This window comes from Palaemon carinicauda, chromosome 5 (genome assembly GCF_036898095.1).
Source record: "Palaemon carinicauda isolate YSFRI2023 chromosome 5, ASM3689809v2, whole genome shotgun sequence".
In the NCBI taxonomy this organism is placed as follows: Eukaryota; Metazoa; Arthropoda; class Malacostraca; order Decapoda; family Palaemonidae; genus Palaemon; species Palaemon carinicauda.
In genome coordinates this window covers 69,568,414-69,582,152 of record NC_090729.1, presented here as the reverse complement: position 1 = coordinate 69,582,152, position 13,739 = coordinate 69,568,414, and the positions used below count along the sequence as shown (strand labels likewise).

Genomic DNA, 13,739 nt, shown 5'->3' with positions numbered 1-13,739 from the left:
CTTTTACCTTTTTCTTTTTCTCAATATTACTTCGACCTTATCCTAATTTCACAAACTTTCTTTAGTCTTGCTTTCCAAACTCTATGAGAAAAATTTCCCTCATATGTGTGTATATATTATGTACATATATATTTATTTTTTTTTTTTTCTTTTCTCCTATGGCTTGGATGTTTTTACATCCATTGTAGCCCTGGCGGGGATGTTCATACATCCTTTATTGCTGCCTGCTTTGATGAGTGGGAGGAGGTATCACGGTTGGGAGGTGTTTGCATTCAAAGCTATATGTGAGAGTATTGGATGATTTCAGCCATCCCGAAGATGGTTTGGACCTTTTTGGCGGAATTATTCTCAAGTGTTGGGTCTTCGGAATCCAGGGGGATCCAATGCTTGGGGTAGGACTCTCGGCTTTTGGCCGGAAGCCCGTCATTATAGATATGGGGAGGATGATTCCATAATTTCTTGGTCTCAGTCCTAACAGGCGGGTTCAGCTTACACCTGTGCCTCTATATCTGTTTTGATGCTATCCTTCGGGTAGGGTATGGAGTGGACCATCTGGGAAGTATACTCTCATTGTGCCGATAGTGGAGAGTGCAAATTTCCTTTCCGACGCGTGATGGCCTAACATTCTCGAGCAGGTACATCAAACTAACTCTTTTCCCTCTCTTTAGTATAATGGATTCTTTGAGGAACGAACCCCCATTCCCTGGATACGCTGACTCTCCCCCGGCACTGTTGACGACCTCTGCTAATGTGATAAGGGATAGCTCTGTTGATGACCTCGGAACGGGAAAGGACCATTCTACTGATATTTCTAAATCGAGTAATTTGGGTAACACGAGGAAACTTCGAATCCTCCATGTTACACAAATTTCAATAGAAACAAATTATGATGATCTATGTAAAGCATTTGAATGCTATGGATGCATAAAAGAAATAAGGATGAAACTTGAAGCTGAAACTTGGGATTCATGGATATCTTATAGTAGTTATGACGAAGCATTTAGTGCAATAAGTAATTTGAATAATATTAAAATTAATAACTTGAATGTCGCGGCTGCTCTCTGCGATAAGGTACCAAAAGATTTAGATGTGTACAGGCCTGCCGATTGGTTGGAAAAAGGCGCAGATTTAGTCATGCCCTCCCAGAGAAATCCAAAACCACCGATGTGGCTTATAGCTGAATCAAATGGGGTTACAGGGAATTATTTTAAAATATGCAAATTGATTCAGAAAAAAGTAGGAACTATTGCACCAGGCGATATATCTCGTTTCGGAAAAAATAGTTTCCTTATCCATGCCAAATCCAGTACACAGTCGGTAATATTGTCCAATATGAAAATAAATAATGATGACATTAAGTTAGATGTCAAACCCCACCTAAATTTTAGCTACGGAAGGGGCGTAGTTTTTAACAGAGATCTATATGATTTTACAGAGGAGGAGATACTGGTCATGTGTCCATTAAATGTTTGGAAAGTTCATAAAGTCCCAGGTACATCAATGATAATCCTTACGTTCCAGGATGCTGATGTACCTTTTCATATTATTATCGAGAACGAAAGGATTAAAGTAAGACCCTTCAAGCAGAAGCCATTGCAATGCTTTAATTGTTTTAAATTTGGGCACCCGTCCAAAGTTTGCAAAAATGAGAAGATGTGTGGTATTTGCTCCAAATCTTACCGTGGAGAGTGTGCACTTGGAGCCAGGTGTTTAAATTGCAGCTCGAATCACAAATCCACAGACAAGATCTGCGAGCTATATAAGTTGGAGGAAGCTGCCCTCAACAAATCAAACTTAGAACACATAAGTGTGACCCATGCCAAAAGACTATTAAATAAATCAAATACATATGCTAAGGCATTAAAATCAAACCAACCTAGCACTGCCAATAGCTAAAAAAAAAGTATACTATCTGACAAAATGTCAAATAACGAGGTAACCATATCACCTCCTGAGGCTTTACCACGGTGTATTAACACTAGGTCATTGCCCATTGCTGTACAGCCTTCAGCCGCCATTACAAAAAGTAATACAAACCTCTCTCAGGCCATGTCCTTGCCTGATCTGATGGAGGTTCCACTGAAGACTTAACTTACCTGATGCACCTGTTGTGGGAAAGGTGCAAAAACCTCGAATCCCACCATCTATTAATCGCAAAAGAGAGAGACCTCCATCTCTCTCTCCACCCTCCATTAGAAACGTTAAGGTTATGACATCAAATAAATTTGATGTTTTGTCTGTTGATGTTTCTAATGAACCAGAAGATGGACTGAATAAATCAGAAATTCAAGTTGAGGTCCACCATCCACCTCAACAAATAGATAAAAAGAATACAAAGAAAATCACCAATGTTAAACCCAACATAACAAGACCACCTCTGAAGAAACCTACTGGTAATAATGTTACATTAAAAACTTCTAATGGGAAGACCTCATCCAAGATGTCTTCCAGAAATAATCCATAGTTTTCTCCTCCATTTTGCAATGGAACTGTCAGGGTTTGAGGACGAAATATGAAGAACTTAAGCTCCTAATTCATGAGCATTGCCCCATAATTGTATGTCTACAGGAAAGTATGCTTGATTCTAACACTCCTAGTCCTCGTGAGTATGTTAGCTATAGAACACCATATAATCAACAAGCAGGGAGCCATGGCGGAAGTCTCATGTACATTCGTCGAGATGTTCCCCAAATACCCATGTCTATACGTACAACCCTGCAGGCAGTTGTTGTACAAATTGATATTGGGAGAAAATATACAATATGCTCTCTGTACTTACCTCCAAATGATAATATTTTATATGATGATTTAGCAGAGGTCATTCAACAACTCCCTCAACCTTTTCTCTTACTGGGAGATATGCATGGTAGACATCCTTTATGGGGTGATGTTTTGGCCAACACAAGGGGCAATATTATCTCATCAATTGTGGAGAATGAGGATGTGGGACTCCTTAATACAGGAGAGCCCACACACTTCCATGTTCAGACAGGTACTTTGTCATGCATTGACCTTTCAATTGCAAGCGCTAACTGCCTTCTTGATTTTGATTGGAGGACATTAGATGATTGGCATACTAGTGATCATGCACCAATCATTATAAACACCAACAAGGGTCCGCCTTTGCAAAGATCGCCACGTTGGAATCTAGACAAGGCAGACTGGGTTAAATTTTCCGAGCTAAGCGAAATCGAAGGGAGAGCAGAACAGTTTGAAAGTGTTGATGATGCCATAGACCTACTGAATGGAACTCTTCATACAGCAGGAGTCAATTCAATTCCCAAAACAAGAGGGTTATTCAAACGACGACCAGTCCCGTGGTGGTCTTCAGAACTAACTGCACTCCACAGAGCCACAAGAAGATCTCTTAACACGATTGCGTAGACGCAGAACTGATGAGAATTTAACTATGTACAAGAAATGTAGAGCACAGTTCCGTCGTGCCATGAAAGAAGCAAGGCGCCAGTCATGGATGTCTTTTGTTTCCTCTATTAACAGTAGAACACCACCATCTTCTGTGTGGAGGAAAGTAAAAAAGATAGCTGGCAAATTCACCCCCAACCCACCACCAGTGTTGAAGGTGAATGGCCAGTATGTAACTGAAGCAAATGAAGTTAGCAATGCCCTGGCTAATCATTTTTCAAATGTATCCAGCAAGTGTGAAGGAGCCCCTGGTCACCAGTATAGGAGCACTGAAGAAAAGAAAATTTTAAATTTTGCAACAAGAAGGGAAGAGTCGTATAATTCTCCTTTCACTGAAAGAGAATTTGATTCTGCACTTGCTCATTGCAACGATACAGCCCCTGGACCCGATGGAATTCCATATGCAATGATTAAACATGTACATTTTAATACAAAGCTATTTATTTTAAGCATTATTAATAGAATATGGCATGATCATAGCTACCCAAGTGTTTGGGAACTAGCTATTATTTTAGCCTTTTTAAAACCCGGTAAAGACAAGTTTTTAGCAGCAAACTATCGTCCTATTGCATTGACATCTTGTTTATGTAAAATCATAGAGAAGATGGTCAATGCAAGGCTGATATGGTACCTTGAAAAGAAAGGTATTTTATCACCTATTCAATGTGGATTCCGAAAAATGCACTCAACGACTGATGTGTTGATACGACTAGAGTCTTCTATTTGTGAAGCCTTTGCTTCTAAACAGCACCATGTTACAGTATTTTTTGACCTTGAAAAGGCATATGATACCACATGGAGATATGGTATTCTTAAAACCATTCATGAATTGGGATTGAGAGGAGAGCTGCCGCTATTTATTCAGGCATTTATTTCATGTAGAGTTTTTCAAGTGAGAGTGGGGGAAACTCTATCAGAGAGTAAGTGCCAGGAAGAAGGAATTCCTCAGGGTAGTGTGCTGAGTGTAACCCTTTTTGCACTAGCAATTAATGGGATATCCTCAGCCATTCCCCAGGATGTTCTCTCAACATTATTTGTGGATGATCTCTCAATATCATTTGCTGGCACTAGAATGGCAATGGTTGAGAGAAAAATCCAACTCTGTATTGATAAAATTATCCAGTGGGCTGACATGAATGGATTTAAGTTCTCGACAAGTAAAACTACCATTGTCCATTTTTGTCGTATCCGGGGAGTACATCCAGACCCGTATATATACGTTAAAGGTCAACGGATACCATGTGTATCGGAATCCAAATTTTTAGGTTTGATATTTGACTGTAGACTTACATGGGTTTCTCACCTAAAAGCGCTAAAAGCTAAATGTGTTGAAGCTCTGAATATCTTAAAAGTATTGTCCCATACATCATGGGGGGCAGACCGTAATACTATTTTAAAATTATACAAGGCCTTGATTTTTTCCAAAATTAGTTATGGTTGCGAGGTATATTCTTCAGCCACCCCAAGCCGGTTAAAAATATTAGACTCGATACATCATGCAGGTATTAGATTATCTACTGGAGCTTTTAAAACCTCGCCAATCCCAAGTCTCCTTGTTGATGCTGGAGAGTTACCTCTAGACCTTTACCGAATGTCTTCCATTCTTCGGTATTGGTTTAGATTGCAAAGACTCCCTAACTCTCTAGCCTTTCAGACTGCAAGCCTTGTAAGACACGCATCATACTTTGAGTTGCACCCAAAATCTCCTCAACCTTATGGCTTTCTGGTGAAACGATTATTAAATAGTCTGGATATAATTAGAAATAAGGTACTTCCATTCAAGGTATCATCAACGCCTCCATGGAAGTTACCAGAGATATCTTTTTGTAAATATTTTATTGGAGATAAGAAGAATATGTCAGACCTAGAAGCCAGGTCTCTTTTTAATGAACATGTTAAAGAACATAGAGGATCAACTTTTATCTATACTGATGGCTCCAAATCTGATGCTGGCGTTGGATTTGGAGTACATAGTAATGGTTTTAATTGTAGAGGTGCACTTCCTCTGACCGCTTCCATATTTACTGCCGAACTGTATGGCATATTAACCGCTATTGAGAAAATAGCGTTGGAGAAGGAGGGTAATTTTACAATTTTTAGTGATGCAAGGAGTGTCCTTCAAGCTATGGAAGTTTTTAATTCTAATAACCCTCTAGTTTTAAAGATTTTAGAATGGCTTTTCCTTATTGGACGGAGAGGTATAACAGTTCAATTTTGTTGGGTTCCAGCACATGTAGGTGTGTCTGGGAATGAGAAGGCAGATTCACTGGCTAAGGAGGCTGCATCCGAGTTGCTGCCAAGGAGGTATCCCATTCCCTGTAATGATTTCTTACCTGACATCAAGAAATTGGTTTGCAATAAATGGCAACAGCAATGGGATAGTCAAGATGGCAATAAAATGAGGGAAGTAACAAATGACATATCTCCTTGGAGGTATAATATGATGCCCCGAAAATGGGAGACATCTCTTTGTCGTCTCCGTATTGGTCACACTCGGTTGACACACGAGTTTCTGCTGAAGGGCCAACACCAACCGTATTGTGACAATTGTTTGGTACCTCTAACAGTAAGGCATTTGTTGACCGAATGCCCCAATTATAACAACTTGCGGAATAGATATTCGTTTGAGGCTCGAGGTGAGGGTGGCAGGTTCATCCTTGCCAAGATTCTTGGAAATGATGTGTCCTACCATGCAAGTGGCATTTTTAGATTTCTTTCAGAAGCAGGTCTTCTGAAAAATATTTAACTTTTATGACATTCAATTTTTATGATTTTAATTGAATACTCTTTAATTTTTTATTTTGTTTCATTTTTTATTTTTGTATACATAAATTAAATGTTACCGGCGTCAATGACCTTAGATGTCAGGATGCCTGAAAACTTTAAATCATTCATTCATTCACTGATAAGCGAGTAGATATAGGTGGGGGACGGGGGGTACCCCTGTCCACCCCCTACCCTCCCCGCTATAGCGGTCGGGTAGGGTTGCCACCTTGCATTAAAAGTCTAATGGCTAACCTTTCAGCTTTGCCAAAAGATATTTCTATAACTACAGATTTTTATCATTTAGGAAAAATACAAATTATTTTCAAATTTTTCATTTTTAAACCATTTGATATGATTATGAGCAATACTGAAATATTTGTTTGTGAATTAGTACTTAAATATACTGCTTGGTGAAGTATACAGTACAACCCAGTAAATAGATTAATTTAGAATATGAAATGGTCTACTGTACTTTACTGTACATACAAAAAGAATATTTATCACTATAAAGTATTGGATCGTAACGACCGACGGAATTAGCAAGCGGAGTACCTCAGAGATCCGTCCTTGGTCCATTGCTATTTCTGATCTACATTAATGACATAGATTTAGGGTTAACTAGTACAGTAGAATAGATGAATTTGCCGACTATACTAAACTAGGCATAAATGCTGTGAACTCAGAAGATGTAGAAGCACTAATAGAGGATCTAATGAAGCTATGAGAATGGTCAAGAAAAGTGCAAATGCCTCTCAACTGTGGTGAATGCAAAGTTATGAACATAGTTTGTAGTAACCCACAATTAGATTACTCACTGCTACGTAATGAAATAGAAAGTGTGGACTAGGAGGAAGATCTCAGTATTAGCAGCAAGGATTTGAAGTTCATCAATTAGAGCATAAAAGGTGAAAAGAAAGCGCAAAAACTAATAGGTTACATAAATAGACAATTCAAATACAGAAACAAAGACACTGTACTATAGCTGTACACATCACTAGTAAGACCCTATCTAGAGTATGGTGTCCAATTCTGGGCTCCAAGTATTCAGAAGGATATAGAAAAAACTGTAAGCAGTACAAGATTGGACCACCAAACTAGTTCGAACACTAAGGCAATTTGGATATAGACAAAGGATGGAATGTTCAGCTTATTTGACCTACAAACTCGATAACTAAGGAGACAGTTAATAGAGGCATTCAAAATTCTTGAGGGAATAACAAATGTATTCACGCTTAGCAACTCTATTCACTCTTAGCAAAAATCAGTCCAGAGGTAACGGATACGAACTGGAATTGAAAAGATACAACACCACTCAATGTGGCAATTTCTTTACATACAAAATAGCAAATACTTGGAATAGACTCCCGGCAGATGTAGTATACAGTTACACTGTAAACGAGTTCAAGAATAAGTTAGACAAGATCAAAAGAACTCTATGAATGCAAAAGTCCTGGAGACATCCAAAATCTCTCTCTCTCTCTCTCTCTCTCTCTCTCTCTCTCTCTCTCTCTCTCTCTCTCTCTCTCTCTCTCTCTCTCTCTCTCTCTCTCTCACAAGAACAATAAAATACTGTACCATGATACCATTTTCTTGTGATGATGGACATATGATGAAGGGAGATGGAGTTAACCGGCACCTGGGATAATTCATGTTCATCGGATAACTAATTGTTGTCTTATAAATCATGTCAGTTGTAGAACAATTTAAAGTGGAACCTTTACTTATGATTACGTAAACATATGAATTTTCCAACATCCGATGTGAAATTTTATCAAATATTTGACTCTACAGCTGATGTAATTTCCAACATACGGCATCGAAGTTTCTTGAAGTGTCACAATTTCTAGGTTATTCCTCTAGACGGCAACACGTTGGAAGAAACGCTAGTTAGCGTCCCGTCGGTTGGTTCACAGTTTTCCTGTGCATTGTGTGGTTCTGTTCGGTTCGTAATTAACAGTGCTTAATATCTTCCTTTTTCATATTTCATTCTTTATTTTATAATCATGGGTCCTAAGAAGGCTAGTGTGAGTGGTGGTAGTGGTGAAAAATGAAGAATGTACAGTAATGCTTTCCTTGGAATTAAAAAACAAGAAATCATAGAAAAATATGAGCGCGGTGTGCGTGTGAGTGATCTGGCTAAACAATATGGCCGGAACATGTCTACGATCTTGACAATCATCAAGGTAAAGGCAGCCATTAAAGCAGTCAAACCATCCAAGGGGATCACCATCATCTTTAAATGTTGCAGCCTTACCCAGGAAGAGATTGAACGCCTTTTACTTATATGGATAAAGGACAAGGAGATTGCTATCGATACGTTCACTGAAATGATCATATGTAAGAAGGCCAGTGATATCTATTGCGACTTGAAGGCGGCGGGCTCTGGGGATGATGCGGGGGAGAGTTCAACCAATCCTACACTAGAGGATTTCAAGGCATCTCGCGGTTGGTTCGAGAAATTCAAGAAATGGACCGGGATTCATTCAGTTGTACTGTATCGGGAGGCTTGAAGTTTAGACACCAAGGCTGCCGACAAATTTATTAAGCAATTCGAAAAGATCTTGAAGGTAGAAGGCTGTGTAGCGCAACAATTTTGGAAAAAAATGCCAAGTCGAACATACATCAATGCCGAAGAGAAGAAAATACCTGGACATAAGCCTACAAAGGATTGGTTGATTCTTGCCTTATGTGCCAACGCCAGCAGGGACTGCAAAATCATGCCGTTATTGGTTTACCATCCCGAAAACCCTAGGGCATTTAATGTGCATAAAGTGATTAAGGACTTGCAGCAAGTTTTCTGGCATGCTATTGCTAAGGCTTGGGTTACTAGGCTCTTCTTTATTGAATGGGTTAACCAAGTTTTTGGCCCTGCTGTCAAGAAGTACCTTCAAGAGATTAATTTGCCTTTGGAGTGCTTGCTTTGCTTGGATAATGCATCCGCTCACCCCCCATGACTCATAGATGATGATATCGATGAATTCAAGTTTATCAAAGTGCTCTATCTCCCACCAAATACCACCCCTATCCTCCTGCCCATGGACCAGCAAGTCCTCTCTAATTTTTAGAAACTTTACAACAAGAACTTGTAAGAGTACAGTACAGCGTGAACGAGAGACTGTCGGAGCGGTGAGATACAAGAAGAGAAGATGCTGGGAAAGGATGGAATGATGCGCAGCCAATCAGCTCACGGGATACATCCAATCGTGCTCTGATTCGTTGATCTCGTACCAGTATTCAATCACGTTCCTTGTCTGAGTTCCAGTGGGTATAAGAACAACCTGCTCTCCTTGTCTGGCAGCCCGGGAAGCTGTTTCTTAAGCTCATCAAGATGGAACATGGCTGCTTTCCGCAATACGGCAGTATTTTTAAATTTTATTTTTCGACAAAATAAACCCCGCCATAGTCGAACCGCGAACTGTTGAAGGATCACTGTAATACATTTGTTTTTTGCTGTGTAATTATGTGTAGTATTTATTGAGGAGTTATCTTAGGTTTTTGGCCTGTGGAATGAATTAAACAAATTAACTAGGTGTGTAGAAGGACTGTGTAGAAGGAATTATGTAGTTGTCATGGGTGATTTAAATGCTGGAGTGGGTGCTGGAGAGGTAGAAGGTGTCATTGGGAAGTATGGCGTACCAAGTGAAAATGAGAGTGGTGAGAGACTGGTGGATATGTGTCGAGCAAGAGATGGTGATAAGTAATAGCTTTTTCAAAAAGAAAGATAAAAATAAGTATACATGGGTAAGAGTGGCAAATGGAAGAGTAGTAGAAAGGGCATTAATGGATTATGTGTTGATAACTAAAAGAATGTTTGGAAGATTGAAAGACGTGCACGTGTTTAGGGGTATGGCTAACGGTATGTCTGATAATTTTTTGGTGGAAGGAAAATTAGTTGTAGCAAAAGAGTGGGGGAATAGAGTAGGTGAATGTAAAAGAGAGCTAGTGAGGGTTGAAGAGCTAATAAAACCGGGGGTAAAAAGTAAATATCAGGAAAGGTTGAAAATGACATATGACGAAGTGAAAGTAAGAGAAACTGGCAATTTAGAGGAGTGGAAGTTAGTAAAAGAAAATTTTGTTGGGATTGCGAGTGATGTGTGTGGCAAGAAGGTTGTTGGAAGGACAGTGAATGGTGGAATGAAGGAGTGAAGGTAAAAGTGTAAGAGAAAAAGAGGGCTTTTGAAGAATGGCTGCAGAGTAATAGTGTAGAGAAGTATGAAGAATATAAAGACAAAAAGGTGGAAGTAAAGCGCAAGGTACGTGAGGCAAAGAGGACAGCTGACCTGAGGTGGGGTCAGGGATTGGGTCATTCATATGAAGAGAATAAGAAGTTTTGGAGAGAAGTGAAGAGAGTAAGGAAGGCTGGCTCAAGAATTGAAGAGACAGTGAAAGATGGAAATGGGAGGTTGTTAAAAGTAGAGCAGGCAAGGAAAAGATGGGCGGAATATTTTGAAAGTTTACTGAATGTTGAGGATAATAGGGAGGCAGATATAATTGCTGTTGCAGGTGTTGAGGTGCCAGTGATGGGAGATGAGAATGAGAGAGAGATTACAATAGATGAAGTGAGGAGAGCACTAGATGAAACGAGAGTAGGAAAAGCATCTGGTATGGATGGTGTGAGAGCTGAGATGTTGAAGGAAGGGGGTGTGACTGTACTTGAATGGTTGGTGAGATTGTTTAATGTGTTTTGTGTTGTCAATGGTACCAGTAGATTGGGTCTGTGCATGTATTGTACCACTATATAAGGGTAAGGGAGACGTGCATGAGTGTTGTAATTCAAGAGGTATTAGTTTGTTAAGCGTAGTTGGAAAAGTGTATGGTAGAGTAATGATTAATAGGATCAAGGATAAAACAGAGAATGCAATCTTAGAAATACAGGGTGGTTTTAGAAGAGGTAGGGGTTGTATGAATCAGATTTTTACAGTAAGGCAGATATGCGAGAAATATTCAGCAAAAGGTAAGGAGGTGTATGTTGCGTTTATGGATCTGGAGAAAGCGTATGATAGAGTTGATAGGGAAGCAATGTGGAATGTGATGAGGTTATATGGAGTTGGTGGAAAGTTGTTGCAAGCAGTGAAAAGTTTCTACAAAGGTAGTAAAGCATGTGTTAGGATGGGAAATGAAGTGAGTGATTGGTTTCCAGTGAGAGTGGGGCTGAGACAGGGATGTGTGATGTCACCGTGGTTGTTTAACTTGTTTGTTGATGGAGTGGTGAGGGAGGTGAATGCTCGAGTGCTTGGACGAGGATTAAAACTGGTAGACGAGAATGACCATGAATGGGAGGTAAATCAGTTATTGTTTGTGGATGATACTGTACTGGTTGTAGACACAGAAGAGAAGCTTGGTTGATTAGTGACAGAATTTGGAAGAGTGTGTGAGAGAAGGAAGTTGAGAGTTAATGTGGATAAGAGTAAGGTTATGAGATGTACGAGAAGGGAAGGTGGTGCAAGGTTGAATGTCATGTTGAATGGAGAGTTACTTGAGGAAGTGGATCAGTTTAAGTACTTGGGGTCTGTTGTTGGAGCAAAAGGTGAAGTGGAAGCAGATGTACGTCAGAGAGTGAATGAAGGTTGCAAAGTGTTGGGGGCAGTTAAGGGAGTAGTAAAAAATAGATGGTTGGGCATGAATGTAAAAAGAGTTCTATATGAGAAAGTGATTGTACCAACTGTGATGTATGGATCGGAGTTGTGGGGAATGAAAGTGACGGAGAGACAGAATTTGAATGTGTTTGAGATGAAGTGTCTAAGGAGTATGGCTGGTGTATCTCGAGTAGATAGGGTTAGGAACGAAGTGGTGAGACTGAGAACGGGTGTAAGAAATGAGTTAGCAGCTAGAGTGGATATGAATGTGTTGAGGTGGTTTGGCCATGTTGAGAGAATGGAAAATGGCTGTCTGCTAAAGAAGGTGATGAATGCAAGAGTTGATGGGAGAAGTACGAGAGGAAGGCCAAGGTTTGGGTGGATGGATGGTGTGAAGAAAGCTCTGGGTGATAGGAGGATAGATGTGAGAGAGGCAAGAGAGCGTGCTAGAAAATGGAATGAATGGCGAGCGATTGTGACGCAGTTCCGGTAGGCCCTGCTGCTGCCTCCAATGCCTTAGATGACCGCGGAGGTAGCAGCAGTAGGGAATTCAGCATTATTAAGCTTCATCTGTGGTGGATAATGTGGGAGGGTCGGCTGTGGCACCCTACCAGTACCAGCTGAACTCGGTTGAGTCCCTGGTTAGGCTGGAGGAACGTAGAGAGTAGAGGTCCCCTTTTTTGTTTTGTTTCATTTGTTGATGTCGGCTACCCCCCAAAATTGGGGGAAGTGCCTTGGTATATGTATGTATGTATGTACAGTGTACTCTTATGGGAATATTTAATCCAACTTACGACTATTTTAACATACGAAGTAGGTCCCGAAACGAATTAAATTCGTATGTAGATGTTGTACTTTACTTGATATGCACTTGTAATATTTGCCATCTTTTCACCACCTTCTAGTTTCTTGATAATGGCTACTTTGATTTGCATTTAAATTGCCTGCCTTTTCTTCGCACCAGTGCCATTATCACCACTAATTTTGAACTTCATTGCACTACCACTAGCAATCTACTTATCAGCCATAGTCAATGTTATTGTAATTTACTGTAATAGGGCAAATATATGGCAGAGGTAACACATACTAACAGTTCAATGAATACAATAGCAAACACAATGGATTTTGAATAAAGGTGATTCGGTACTGCCGCCCGGTCTGGGTGGCAGCAGCATCGTGACCGAGTTGGGAGTGGCGCTAATTTTAAAATTATAACTCCGGAGAGTTTACAAACATAATTTTGACTTGCTGTATTTAGCGTTTGTAAATTTGATGTTCGTACCTTAGGACTGTCTGTAATGTCCTTAAATTTGATTAACATAGCAAAACTGTTATGCTGTGCAGTAGTAAAAGGAAATACTATACAATTGAGAAGGGTAAAGGCAGGAAATTCCTCTTAACCATGCTATTTGTGTGAGGTGACTTCATAAAATTATGAAAAAATTATCAGAGAGCACTTTTATAAGTGAAAGACTTTGGAAAAGGATGCTGTAATTTTAAAAGTAAGCCTACAAATCTAGCTTTCATAGATTATGATGGTTATGAAATGATAAATCTTTAAAACTAGGATATTTGATGTTTTTTTTTCTCAATTTATTAATTCTTCCTTTTCCCCTCTTACAGGTATATCTCGACTTTGGAATTTAACGAAGCAAAAGACAACATTTTACGATATGGTTCAGTTCTTCTTTCAAATGTCCCAGATGATACTACAGAAGTCCTCATCTCCCTTTGCACAGATTACAAGCCTAGTAATTCACCCATGATCAAAGAGGTGTGTACAGCTAATCAATTTGATACTTGAAGTTGTAGTTTATTTTTCATAGTTAGTAAGTTGGCCAAGGCACCAGCAATGCGTTAAGCTACTACTGCTCAAGAGTTGATAGATCCTTTGACTCGCCAGACAGTACTACAGTACATTGGATCCCTATCTTTGGTTACGGATCATTTTGTCTTTGCCTACACATGCACCGA

At 39.7% G+C, this 13,739-nt stretch overlaps 1 protein-coding gene across 4 annotated transcripts in view; it reads left to right on the top strand.

Moving 5' to 3' along the window:
- Vps11 (vacuolar protein sorting 11) overlaps positions 1–13,739 on the top strand; it is a 439,706-nt gene that overhangs the window by 284,176 nt on the left and 141,791 nt on the right. For all 4 annotated transcript variants that reach the window (XR_011044479.1, XM_068373757.1, XM_068373758.1 and 1 more), the window contains exon 12: positions 13,389–13,539. Coding sequence is in view for 3 of the 4 variants with exons in the window: in XM_068373757.1 (XP_068229858.1) it covers positions 13,389–13,539 (151 nt within the window). In the remaining variant the exon portion in view is untranslated. The remainder of the gene's footprint in view (positions 1–13,388; positions 13,540–13,739) is intronic.